The 13,848-nt window shown below is 46.6% G+C and overlaps 2 protein-coding genes across 2 annotated transcripts; one reads left to right on the top strand and one right to left on the bottom strand.

Moving 5' to 3' along the window:
• Window positions 1–259: 259 nt before the first annotated feature.
• PG985_004955 (uncharacterized protein) lies at window positions 260–742 on the bottom strand (the record flags this gene model as incomplete). Its single annotated transcript, XM_066824724.1, has 1 exon — window positions 260–742. One exon carries the CDS (start codon window positions 740–742, stop codon window positions 260–262), a length of 483 nt encoding a protein of 160 aa, XP_066687884.1.
• A 4,937-nt stretch (window positions 743–5,679) lies between these two features.
• On the top strand, window positions 5,680–8,091 carry PG985_004954 (Phosphatidylinositol 4-kinase lsb6; the record flags this gene model as incomplete). Its single annotated transcript, XM_066824723.1, has 2 exons — window positions 5,680–7,124; window positions 7,179–8,091. 2 exons carry the CDS (start codon window positions 5,680–5,682, stop codon window positions 8,089–8,091), a joined length of 2,358 nt encoding a protein of 785 aa, XP_066687883.1.
• Between the last annotated feature and the right edge of the window lie 5,757 nt (window positions 8,092–13,848).

The following is a 13,848-nucleotide window of genomic DNA, read 5'->3' as shown; positions in this document are numbered from 1 at the left end:
CCGTGCGTGAAATGACCGATAGATCAATAATGACAAATCCCCAAAAGCTAAACCCTTCGTTTTCACAGACTGCAGTCTGGCCTATTCGGCTTCCTGCACAACCATCATACACACCCCGACGGCGACTCAGACCACCCTTGCCACGGGCAAGACGCTGAAGTCGCCTTCGGGATATCGTCTTCAGCAATTCTAAAGACGCCGGTGACAATGCTTTTTTAAAAGTCATTCAAGCAACAACCCCACACTTCACGCTTACATGTCATCCATGCTGCTTCTCGGCCACAGAGAGGCCCTCGCTCAATATGATAATTTCCTGGCAAAGTAGGGAGGGTTGATCCATCCCTTTTGCTCGCTGTGGATGTTCTCTGCTTCTGCTTTTCGTTCGCTGTCTCCGGCGCTTGGGCGCATCTTCTTTGTTGTGTGAGCGAGACCTGGACGGGCTCTGGCTCCGGTGGCGGTTCAGCTGCAGCACCTTCAGAAGCCGTTTCCGAGTCGGCGAGAGCGAGCCGCTTCTCAGTCGCGACGCAGCCCTCGACTTATCGAGACGCGAAATGGAGCGGCAGCGTGAACGACCTCGGAAGGTGGCAGACTCTCCCGACGGGCTGTGTGTGGTGGTGATTTTGATATACGGAGGGGGGCTTCGGCGTCGCTTCCGTCCTCTCTGGTTATCCGGCTCAGGCGAAGAAAAGGCAGAGAGCATGATATCTGCCAAGATGTCGGTGGTCATAGATTCAGTCGTCATTGCGAACGACAGGCCGTGCGGTAGAAACAATCTGGGATGTGGGAAGCGGCCACAGCGGGTTGGCTTCTGAGTTTCTGTAAGTCAGGCGTCCACGTATTTGTCGCTTTCGTAAGCAACGCCGATTTATCAGGGTAGAATGACAAGCACTGGTGGGTAGTTCCAGCCAGAAGAACAAACAGGGGAAGTAGCAAGCAATCGGCTGCTTATCAAAGTGCTGTGATAAGACAATTCATAGTACAGGTGGACTTGAGTATTCTGCTCGTGGGTTTCAAAGGAAGGAGGATGGCCTCAAATAGAAGTCGAGGGATATGCTCCAGGGATAAGGGCAAAGGGAGAAATAAGGGGGCCACGGACGTTTGGATTGGGCGTGCAAACGCCTTATTGGTCTGAAAGGAGAAGCTCCACGACGAAAGATCTACGAAACCATTCCATATCAGTCCAAAAGGCAGTTGCGGCAGCAGGAAGAGATCCCCCGCCGTTCTCCCTGGGGATCTCGAGACATCGAGGGGGAACGTGCCAATTGAATAGACGAACATGATACGATTGGAAGCACCTGACGTAAAGGTTATATTGAGGCCCCATAACTTTTGGAGGCTTAGCCCAGGGCCTAAGGAAGTGTAAATGCGCCCAAACACAAACATGCGAGCAGTCGGATCACCGTCGACTCCATGGAGGATGAGTGGTCCGTCAGTCGTACGGAGGCTTCCACGCCAAGGCTTTTGCTACGCTGTACATATTGGCGGGGTATCAGCTGCGACGTGGGCTTGTGGGGTGCTTGGGTGCCCTCTGGAAACCGAGAAGCCGTTCAAAAAGTCCAATGGTACGCAGTCTGAGGGTATTCTGCCGGGAACGTCTATTGAAACCTCGTAATGGACTTCAATGGCTCGGAATTGACAGTTCGATCGAAGATGGACAACTTGCAACTGGATACATACATGTACTTACATACCTACTTGTGGTCTTGTACAGCATCGCAAAGTGGGATGGTAGTGACGATGGGGCTATTCATTCGTAAATCGCGACATCACTTGTCTCGTCGCTTTGGCGAAATGACGCTGTCTATTCCCAATACCTCCGGTCTAATGTGTCAGTGTAGAAGAGTCACGCTAGTACGTGAGGTCGTTAAGGTTGCTCGTTAATAGGAAGTCCGGGGAACCAATGACTACTGTACCTACCCAGGCAGTGCATTAGCGCGGTGCTGCTGGCTAGGGGTATATTCGTAGCTCCGAGCAATGACTGCATCTCCATCGAGGGCACACAACACGTTGTCAGATACTGTAGACAAGAAACGAGGTTGCAGTTCCCACGATATAAGATTTGTGCTCAATCTGGATTTTACTTCGAAGCTAGAAATTTTCAAGAAAAGATAGGTGACCCCCTTCAAATGGTGAATGCGCTGCTCCCACCAGATTTTGCCGTGTTGTATCCGTACTGATGAGGGGTCATTTAGTCAGGTGCTATCGGTATAGAAAGAAGAACTCCACGTAGATATGCTGGCTTATGTAATAATCTAAATAAGCAGGCCTATTAATTGCCTAGGGAAAGGATAATACCAAAGGCAGCGCCCTAGGGGTTGTAATTATACGAATAATTAAAATAATACGATTTAGCATATTATTATTAAATAATATATTATTATAAAAATATTAATAATTATATAAATAACGCGTTTTAGTTATTAATTAGTAATGTTATTAACTTAAATAGTTATATATACTTTTAATATTTAATATAATCGAAGAGTACTTAATTTACTATTTAAATTAACGCTTTTTTCATTTTTCGCGATATCGCTACGAAATCCGGCGGCGTAACGAGCCTTTTATATTAATATTATTTTTAATAAAGCTTTATATTAATTTATTAATTTTATAGGTTTATATAAGCTTTATATATATTATAATTATTGTAAATATTTTATTATTGTGTTATTTAATTTTAATTCGTTAATTAAATACTTGCGGCTTGTAAGGATTATTAACGTTGGTTATTTAAATATTTTAAGGAGGATTAAAAGAATTTAAACCTTATATATTATGATTAATTTTGTTTTTATATAAATTTTATTATTTTTACGTTATTTATTAATTTATTATTTTTATTATTATTGCCGGTTTATTAATATAATAAAAGAAAGTAACGAAAGTTAGTGTACGCGTTATTAAAGGATGGTTTTATTTTTTACTATTTTAAAAAATGCTTTTGGTAATTTTATAACGGAGGAGATTGTTGATTTTAAACTGCTGTATTCGTAGAAGATTATTAATTTATACTTGCCGGAGTTGTATTCGGCTTCCAGACTAAGTAAAGAATTAAATTTTATCGTTAATGTATATTAACGTTATTTTTAATATTGTGGATGATTTTTAAAAGTATTAATTGTTTAATATATTAATTTAAGTCGATAATGGCTTTATTTTTTATTAGAAAATAGTTAATATCGGAATTTTATAAATAAACGTTGTAAATTATTTATTTTTATTTAAAAATATTTTATAAAATATAATTGGTAATAATTTTAATAAAATTAATAGATTCGCGTTAGATATTTATAAGACGATGTTAGCGGTTTATTAGTTAATTAGCGTAAATCTAAACCTAAAAAACGTGTTTTGCGTAAGGTGTAATTTTTATTCGCTTTAGTTATTAATTAAGGATTTATTTATTATTTAATTTTTTAAAAAGGTGATAAATAAAATAATAAAACTAGTAACGTTTTTTAAAAAGTTACCGTTGTAGTATATTCGATTAAGGGAAAGTATATTGAAATATATTGTGAAATTAGTAACGTTTTTTTTTATATAAATTAATAGTTTTTAATATTATTTAATATTAATTATACTATATTAATATTTATTAATTTTATATTTTAATAGTTGCGTAATATGCTAAAGATTTTAATAATATATTATCGATTTTGTATTAAAATTTCGAGCCTTATTTATATATTACCTTTTATAACCTAATATTATCGAGAAAAAGAAAAGAATATTAATAAACTTAGTTAAATTTATTAATTTTATTAAATAATTACGAAATTTAACCGAATATTAATGTTTATTATAAGCGTTTATAATTATTATTTAACCTATTATAGAATAATAAAAAGCATTAAAATTTGACCGAATTAATTTTTATTATATTATTTATTAATAAAAAACTATTAAAAAGTAGTGGAAAGTATTATAAAATAGTAATAATATATTTTTTATAGGTATTAATTAAACTTAAATAAATATTTTATACTTTTATTAATTTAAAAAGTAAATTATTAAAGTTTACTAAGTAGCTTATTTATTTAATATATTAATACTTAATAATAATATTTTTAACGATTAAGTTTTTAATATAGAAGTTTTTTTAATACGTTATTTATTTACTATATTTAATACTTAAGATATAATCGGCGAGTTTTACGAATTTCGCGATTAAACCGGTTAATTATTTAAAATAATATATTATTAAAGCTTTAAACCTATTCTATTATTAAAACTATATTAATAACGAGTAAAATAATTTAATAATAAATTAGCGCCGATAATATTTCGACTATTAAATACGATTATTAATAATATTTTTTTAAAAAGAACGTTTTTTTTTAAATATTTAATTTATAATATTTTATATAATAAATTAAACTTTAAAAAAGTTAATAAACTAACTTTTATAGTAATAAATATATATATATTTAAACGTATTTATAATAATACTCCTTTACGCCGCTATTTTAATTTAATTAAAGCCGACTTTTTTAAGTTAAAAGAAATAATATATTCTTATATATTAAATTAAGCTAAAAATATATTAAAAGTTATTCTTTTTAAAGTTTAATTAATTTATTATTAACGCGGCCTTTTTTAATATTAAAGGTTAATACTTTTATTAAAAGTTAATAATTACCGATCTTAATAAAGCCATTATTATATAATAATTATTATAGTGGTAAATATCGTTAAAATACTATTATCGCATAATGTCAATTAGAGATTTGAAATCCCTACAGCGCCCCCGCCATCGAGGGGATAGTGAGTCTTGTTCGAAGTGGACATACTAGGTATGTATCTGGAATCTGGGCAGTATGTAACATCAGCTCCATCCCCCTAATCCGAGCCCACTAAAACTCCCAACGCCCAGGGTATTGCCCAGGTAGGCTCAGAGGCCCATGTGTTCTAGAAGATATAGAAGCAGGGAGTTTGACCGCTGTGGTCCTCCATGGGCCCATATGCGTGTAGCCAGGTACGGAGTAGGCTCGTAGGTAGCTTATGGCCTCCGTAGTATCTATACATGAATTATGACGTACATATCTCTGAGTAACAACCCAGTCATTGTGAATCTGTGAAGCTTGAGTTGATTACAACTGCTCGCGTAGTAGTAAGGGAAGATAAGTAGTATATTCCCAAGGTCATGCCAAAGGTCACCTGCCACCCCACGGAGAACGGACGCTGAAGCTTCCGAGCGGTGCCTGTGGGATGCTTGGCAGCTTGGATGCCCAGGTGGATCTAGGGGCACCGCCTGGGGCTAATCTCTGCTGGGCTTAGCGCCCGTCTCGACTGCCACTCTCACTCCCTGCTCTCTTCAACGACAGCCGCGACTTGGTGACGTGAATTAAGCCACGAACCGATTCAACGACCATCTTTCTACACTCAGCCCTTACCATCTCTTCCAGCTTCATTTGTACCATTATTGATTTTCTTGTTGCCCCTATTCAATACTCCCCAACTTCAATCGGACGTGTGTTCCCTTTCTCCAGGGATTATTTGCGTTAGCTGCTGCCTAGTTGCAAGTTAGGGAGTCCATCGCGCCAGGCATTTGGATTTGGATACATGGCTTAGCCTGAGGGACAACAAGCCGACATCCACCACCTTTGTTCCTCCATCGAACCACCATCGACAGAAGACCGCGCGCCCATTGCGTAGTCGATACCATTGTTGCCCAACATGCCGCGACACCGACCCCCCACCACAGGCTACGAGCGCCTGGCGCAAGCCGAAGATCCGAGCGATGATTCTGAGGATGATCCCTTGGGCCAGAGCTTTGCCTCGCTTCAGCCCCAATCTGCGCCGAGATTCGCGCCGATTTCTCAGCCGCGCCCGCACTCCGGCATGGCTTCCCCAAAGACATTGTCAAAACAGAGATACCGGCCCCAGAGAGCTAGGAGCAACTCGGGCGTGGACCTCAAGGCCATCAATGCTAGGTTAGAGAGGTGGGCAGAAGAAATTGCTGCCAAGTTCAAGAGGACCAAAGGCAAAGGCAAAGGGGAGGAAGAAGAGTCCTTGGAAATCCATTACAGTGTCTTTCACGCTCCGGATGGTGTAAGGCCATTCACTGCGAGCGCTTTGGCCGCCAACCCCTACAAGCCTGCCATGTCGGAGGAGGAATTCGACAGCATTGTAGAGAGCGTTCGGACAGCGATAGACCAGGGTATGCATCCGAGCATGATTACACAGGGCAGTTCTGGAAGCTACTTCGCCCGCAACACGGAGGGGAAAATTGTCGGAGTGTTCAAGCCCAAGGACGAGGAGCCTTATGCGGCCGGCAACCCGAAATGGAACAAATGGATACATCGAAACTTATTCCCGTGTTGTTTCGGTCGGGCATGTCTTATTCCGAATCTTTCGTACGTTAGCGAGGCCGCCGCATACACCCTGGACTGCCAACTGCGAACCCACATGGTCCCTTATACCGATGTCGTCTGGCTCTCTTCCAAATCGTTTCACTATCCTTACTGGGATCGAAGAAACTTCTACCGGAAGAAGAAGGCCTTTCCGGCCAAACCAGGCAGTTTTCAGGTGTTTCTCAAGGGCTTTAAGGATGCCAATGTTTTCCTAAAACAACACCCTTGGCCCGATCAGTATTGGTCAGGTCTCCGTGCGAATGACACGCACCGGAACAAGCAGAGGAGATGGGCTGACAGCTGTCGCCCTTCGAGCAGGCCTGTTGGGGATGATGAAAGTGATGATGACGAGGCTAGACCACTCCCGCTCCCACCAGGTCCTGACAATTTTGTGTGGACGGAGGGCTTGAAACAAGCATTCCGAGAGGAGCTTGAGAAACTTGTGATATTGGACTACATCATGCGGAACACAGATAGAGGCCTTGACAATTGGATGGTAAAAGTCGATTGGGAAACGCAGGCGGTTTCCATCGCATCCGAGCCGCCGCAACTACATTTGGAAACCGATGAAGAAAACGACGAGCCGCCGCCGCGCCCTGTCAACTTGGCTGATAGGAACAAATCTCGAAGTCCTGGGCTGGGCGCTTATCATACCCAGAAACCGATGCAGGCTAGCAGTCCCCGGAGTTACCAGGATCCCCAGATATCTATAGGGGCCATCGATAACTCGTTGTCCTGGCCCTGGAAGCATCCAGATGCTTGGCGAAGGTAAGAGTTCCCCCGGTATTATGCTGGATGCTTCTCTTGCTCACAAAACTACAGTTTCCCGTTTGGCTGGCTCTTCTTGCCAGTAGATCTCATTGGTCGACCTTTCTCTCAGAAAACAAAAGATCACTTTCTCCCGCTGCTGACTTCTACGGCATGGTGGAGCGAAACTCAGCTGGCGCTACGCAAGGTGTTCCAACTCGATCCTGATTTCCAAGAAAAGATGTTTTCGCGACAGATGGCTGTCATGAAAGGGCAGGCCTGGAATGTGGTAGAGACTCTGAAGACAGCTGACCATGGGCCATTGGAGCTCACCCGCCGCGTGAAAGTGTGTGTGTGGGACGATCTGGTCGACGTTCCCATAGCAGTTCCGATGCGTGCTGCGAGCACCGAGGCACGCCGCAAAGCCGAGCCGGAGCTAAGGGATGCCATCGAGGAGGAGATAGATATCGGGGCGGCCAATTCCTCGACTACCGCCCCTAAGCAGACAGACGACCTACTGGGGTTCGCCAGCCCACTGCCCAACCCAGGCCGCTTCGAGCTCTCCACGCCCCGAGCCTTGTCTCCAGAACCGGAACCTATTGCCGGCGGTGAGACCTCGCCGCCCAATGGCAAAGTGAGAGATCCATTCGACGAACTAAATGGGGCATCCGATGCTTTACGCCCCAAGTTTTCCCGGATGGCGCCCTCGAGGACGAGCTACCACGGCCCGAGCCGTACCCAGAGCCAGATGTACTCACCGCGCCGGGAGCGTCGCTTTAGCTTCACCACGGCGGCGGGGCGACGGAACAGCAACTCGATCGCGACGCAGATGTACGGCAGCCAAGGCGGCCTGGACGACGAGGACGGCGACCTGGAGGGCGACCTGGGCTTCGCTGCGGCCGAGGGGGCCGAGGGTAACCGGCGCAAGGTTATTGTGGAGCGGCTCGAGACCGTCAAAGCTCGCAACCCCGTGTTCACGTGGTGCTAAACTAGTTTCGATCAGGTCTCGTTTAGGGATGGAAAAGGAACGGTGCATTGCATATATGTGCCCCGTAATGATGTTCATGTGATGATGGGAGCAAATAGAGTCGAGGACATGCCTTCCACGGGTTTTAGGAAAGGGGGCGAGGCGGGGACACAGGCGTGGGCATGAGCGTAGGCGTATGTAGGCGTAGGCATATGCGGGAATAGAAGGCCTACGACGGGAGATCCACACATACATTACCTAGAGACACGGGAACTACCTACCCGGAGCCGTGGAACCGGATCTTTCTATGGCGGCACAAGTCGCATCCTTTGCCCCAATAGGCATTCAGTGGAGCCGGGAAACAAAATGTCATTTGTGGTAGCATGGCTCATTCAGATGGAACACTTTCATAGGCGACTTGGTGCTCTGCTACAAGCAAAACGGCCACAATAACAAGATGGCAGGCCCTCGGGATGGGAGAATGGCACCGCCCTCCGGCCGCGCTTCCGATTCAAACCAATATACGCAGATGCATGTTCAATAACCAGCCGCTGTTTGTCCTTGTTTGGGGCAAACGCAACTCGCAAACATAAATCAATCCCCGGAACAAGATAAATTGTAGATTGATAGATAGATAGACGGGGTAGCTCCGCTGGGAAACCCGGTTCAGTAACTGATAATGTGCCACCCAGCTGCTGTTGGCGACGTTACATGTACGGCCGAAAGGAGCCTTTGATTCGTTCCCGTTCGGGGAATCGAATCGTCTTGATGCATTACCTCGCCAAGAAAGGAAAACAAAAGTGTAGATCTCTCTGCGAGTATAGACTCGAAGGGTAGGCTGCTCGCCTTCTGAGCCCTTTCACACAGCCACTGCTAGTTTCCATACAGTCTTGTGTCAAAGGTGGGATGGCCTCTGAGTGTGTAAGTTCGGGTTATGGAAGGGTTAGAGCCCGAGATTGGCTGGCTGGCCGCCTGGCTCATGGGACGAATATGTTTTTGAAGGGCCACTGCTTTAAGGGCACGCATGTCCATCAGTAAAAACCGCACCAGGGTCCATTAGCAAAAAAAGCAAGCACGTATGGGCTCCTGTCGCGCATTAAACGCCATCCTTGCGTAATAGGGGGAGGCCCGCATCATTCAAGCAAGCAAAAATACTAGTCAGTCAGTACACATCACCACCACCCCATTCAGGGGGTGCCCACAGAGACCACCACAACAACAAGCAAATCAAAGCAAAGCAAGCGACGCAGCGACGCAGCGCCGCCCGCCTCCGCCGCCCGACCTCCAATATTCCCCGACAACACCCACAAGCGGAAAATGATGGCCGGGTGGGTTTAGGTAGGTCTTCCCCCAAGAGACCCCGAGGAGCAAGGTCCGGCGCTTGGTCGAATCGAAGGCCAGTCTCTCACCGAAATTAGCTTGATAGGGGAGGGGGATGCAACATGTTATTGTGACACGATCCGCCCTCTCTTGTCTCTTTTCCCTCTCTCTACATCTCTCTTTCTCACATGTCATTGTCTTATCTGGGTTTTGGTCTCTTCTCTTCCCCCTTCTACTCCCATATTATATGCCTGCCGTCTTCGTGGCTCGAGAGGGTCCCCCAGTCTGTCGCCCATTGGCTGCAGGAAATTTCCTGCAACATTTGGGCCGCGAATGTTACGTGACTGCTCACTTCTCTTTTTCCAAGTCCTCTCTCCCTGTCCTGTGTATGGCCGGGGAATTGAGGGAAGAGATGGCCCCCGAGCTAGCAGTGCCCCAAGGAGATTGGGGGCGAGATCTGGCCGAGAGAAGAGAGTGTGGCTTTTGTTCGCCCGTCGTCTTGCTTTAGTGGCCCCCTCATTCCTCGGCATCGTGGAGCCGGTGTCACGGCGGGAGAAACAAAAACACACAAAAAAAGGAACGAAGACTGGGGCGGCTGGCAGATGAGTAAGCTTAGCACTTTCTCGCGAAGAGGGCATGCTGCGGGAGGTGTTCTCCGGCTCCTGGGCCGCGGCCAGGTTTGGGGGCGGGCCCTAACCCAGCTGGCTGCTGCTGTATGTAAGTGCGCGCGTGTGTTGGCATGACACCATGGTCATCATATCAGCACGACGATAGCTAGACGCAGGAATTCCCATTGCAGCAACTAGCTAGCGGTCCTCGGCCAGGTCGGCAAGACTTGTGAGTGGTTTTGGGGTTTATCCCCCAACCAAGAAAAGCGGTTTGTTGATCTGGATCATCAGCTCATCTCTGAGCCATTTTTCTTCTCTCGGGGCCAGAGAAAGAGAGAAATCCTTTTCCTACGGACACGAGGGGCCAAAACTGTGCAGTAGTCGTGCGACGTGGACTGCAGCATGCAGCGCATGATTGAGGCGCGGCTGCATAAGAAATTCCCAGTAGGTTAGGAGGAGAGGAGGTACTTCGATCGGTAGCTTGGGGGTCCATTGCATACATGTAGGCAACGAAAACAACCAGGGGCCGAATGAGGGATATGACCAGGAAAAGGATCACTCACTTTGACTGGTTGGCCGCTTCGCATAGATAATCGTAACGGCGGTCAAAAGTACACGAGTGCTTATACAATTAATGCATTGTATTTTTCTTCTTCTGCTTCTTCTTCTTCTTCTTCGTCCTCTCTTCTCCAGTTTTAGGAGTGAGTCAGGTTGGCAGACTACAGGCTTACGTAGTCTGGTTTGCCATGGGGAAAAAGGTGCTTGCGTTACTCTGATGTGAGACGATGTGTAATGTGCTTGGGAGAGGAAGGAAAGGCTGCTAGCAAACAGACAGACCTGCAGATGAAGGTATGTATCAGATATAACGGCGGGCAAACCAAACTGCCTTGGTCGGGACGCATGGTGATTGGTCTGTCCATGTTTATTATTAGCTGACGACTCCGTCCCTCGGAGCCCCCTTCTCCACTGCAGGCAGGCCCAGCATACTACTAGATGATCACCGACATAACAGACGTCGTTTGTTTGTGTCTGGCATGTTTGCTGTGTGCAATATGACTAAGAAATGGGAAGATGACTGTTGCCGGCGTTTGTGGCCCGCTCGTCCTTTCCCAAAGGGAGAAGACACGCAGCATCTCAAGAGGTCGGGCGATCTCGGTTTCTGTCTGGCTCTGGCTGGCTCTGGCTGGCTCTGTCGTACGGCTGAAAGAGGCCGTCCCGATTGAATGGCACGCAACCGGCGCTAATGCATAAGACCTGAGGTAAGCTACCGGGATACCGCCAGCAGAGACAGAGTTAGCAGCCGAGGTTCCAGAATGGCGGGAATACGCCCGGTTTCCTTTTTCGCGATCGGTTTGTGTGTGCTATTTGGTCTTGGCGGGCTTGGTGGCCAGGAGTCCTACTACAAGTAGTCAGCCAACATTGGAACCAAATTATAGACTTGCGTACTCACACGCAGTCATGTGCCATTTTCCCAAGTTTCTTTTTTTCTTCGGCACTGCATTATGTGGTATGAGGGTAGTCGTATGCCTGACCAGCAAGGATGTTATGTACACCCAGTATATAGTAATAACACGCTGCATGTGAGGATTCCACCATTTGTTATATATCGAGACCTATTATGCGGCCAGCCCCTTCTTAGTATGTAGCGCGCCCCTCTCTGCCTCTGCTTCTCTCTCTCTCTCTCTCTCTCTCTCTCGCTCTCGCTCTTTCTCCTCTCTCGCGCCCGCTTGCCTTTTCTGTACCTCTCGGTCCCCCCTCAACAATCCTCTTCCCTTCTCTGCGCTCTCCCCCCCGCTACAGCATCCCGCCTTCGTTACGAAGCGTCTAAAGGGTGCCCACGTCAATTCCAGTACGTACGTATCTGATGTGTATAAGAGAGGATAAGTGTATGTATATGTGTGTCATGTCTGCATTTGGCTTATCATTGGACAAATCTGTATGTACTGTAATGTAGGTTACCAGGTCTGCAGCAATTGAGCAATAGCCTGCCTGCCCGCGGCAGTCATTGGCGTTCCCAAGCGGGAGGATTTCGCGGGACGTCTGGCTGCATGCAGCCTGGAGATAAGACAGATTTGAGTCAGAGGGTACATATGTGTAGGTTCATGTCGTGTCCTCGTGGTTGTTGCTTCTCCTTCTTACTTGTTGTGGCATGTAAGACTGTCTGTAGGCACACTGCTAGTTGCAGATAGTATTAATACAACTTATAGCATGTTGTGAATATGCTGGGCCCACCAACTCCGTCGGTTCCACCGAGCATTCGTTGGCGCCCCTCCTCCGTCTTGTCTTCTTGACTGCTAACCCTTTGTGGCCTAACACTGTCTGGCATTTGTATAAATAAATATCATTATACGCCAGAGAATTCGCCGCTGGCTGGCGGGCGGGGAGGCCGGCTGTCGATGAAGATCAATACCATGATCCAGTCTCCCGGGAGATGCCCGTCTATGGAGCTGAGCTAGCTTATTAGCTGACTGTCTCGCTCCCGACTGATTAACCTGACTCTGCCGGTGCGTAGGGATGCAGTGAACGGCATATACATATACCTAGCTACATCGGCGTCCATACTTCTTTCTGCTACATCGCATGGTCAAGCCAAGGTACATGACGGCAGGTAGCCACAGACAGTGAAGATCTTTCGGAGGAAAAAAAATCCCGTTCAGTGTACTCCGTACGTCGCCGATGCCGGTTGCGCGTATGCAAACCATATCGCCCCAATAAACCTCTGCAATTTGTGCTGCAGATACATGATCGGCCACGATTATACTCTGCAGGCTCGTTGCTCGTGTCATTTCACCCTGTCGGTTCGGGGTTCGGCCCACTGAAATGCCCTTTGTGTATATCCTGGCCCGCTTTTGCCGAGGCTACAAGCCAGTCTGGACATCTTATTCAACCAGGGGAGGTGTAGCGATTTAATCCATATGTACCGGTGATACCGTTCCCTTTACCCATGAGAGGAGTGTCGATGTGGCCATGTCGGGGCGACGACGAGCAATGTACTCTCGGGTGGGTGTGGGTGCTGGATCGCCATAGAGGCAGACTTTGACTTTAAGCATAGTCCCCAGGTTCCAGTGTCCTGGGCCGTGGCTTGACGCTTTCCATCCAGCCGGAACTGGTACAACGTGTACCAGAACGGGAGACCCAGATATTTGGGTTTTGGGTACCCCCCCCCCCCTACTGGATCAGGTATGTGCCATGTCAAGTAAGATAGGTTTCCCGGGCCCTGCAAGTCAACCACGCCAAGCAACAGGAGCAACCAGCCAGGTCATTTCTCACTTTGCCTTAGAGTATGGAGCACAGCACTGCAACGTGACGCCACAGACCATTCCCGGCCCCTTCCCCTCAGCATAGAAGCATGCCTGGTTGGTTCGTCCTCTCAGACAAACCACGGCCGCCATGCAGCGCGGGTTCGTAATAAGATATGGAGTGGAGCTTGGGACTGACTGGACAGAGGGGACGGCAGAAGGGCCACTGATCGAGCTGAGACTGGCCCTCGAAGCGGCCGGAGGGCGAACACCCATGCCATGCACAGGTCCACGTAGCCGTCTGTCTCTTCCCACTCTTTGGCTCATTTATCCTGATTAGTGTAGCAGACCTTTGTCTGTATTTGTTGCTGAAATTGCCTTCCTGATCGGGGTTTGTGAGGGACCTAGCACGTTCCGCCTTTGGCCTGCATCTATCCACTTGGCCGCATGAGAGAACATGCTGATGTTTGACCATCGTCTTCGGCAAAGACCATATCGAAGACTCGAAGATTACCCCGACCCTGCAAGAGAAAATGCTATACATGGGGGCCGTACACCTTCCGAATCCATGTTGCAACAAGTCAATACCACCTTATTGTAACCTCTATCGA

Source organism: Apiospora marii (assembly GCF_038362585.1).
Source record: "Apiospora marii strain CBS 49790 chromosome Unknown utg000003l_segment0_segment0, whole genome shotgun sequence".
Taxonomy (NCBI): Eukaryota; Fungi; Ascomycota; class Sordariomycetes; order Amphisphaeriales; family Apiosporaceae; genus Apiospora; species Apiospora marii.
The sequence above is the reverse complement of the archived record's forward strand: the minus strand, read 5'-3'. Positions and strand labels throughout refer to the sequence as shown.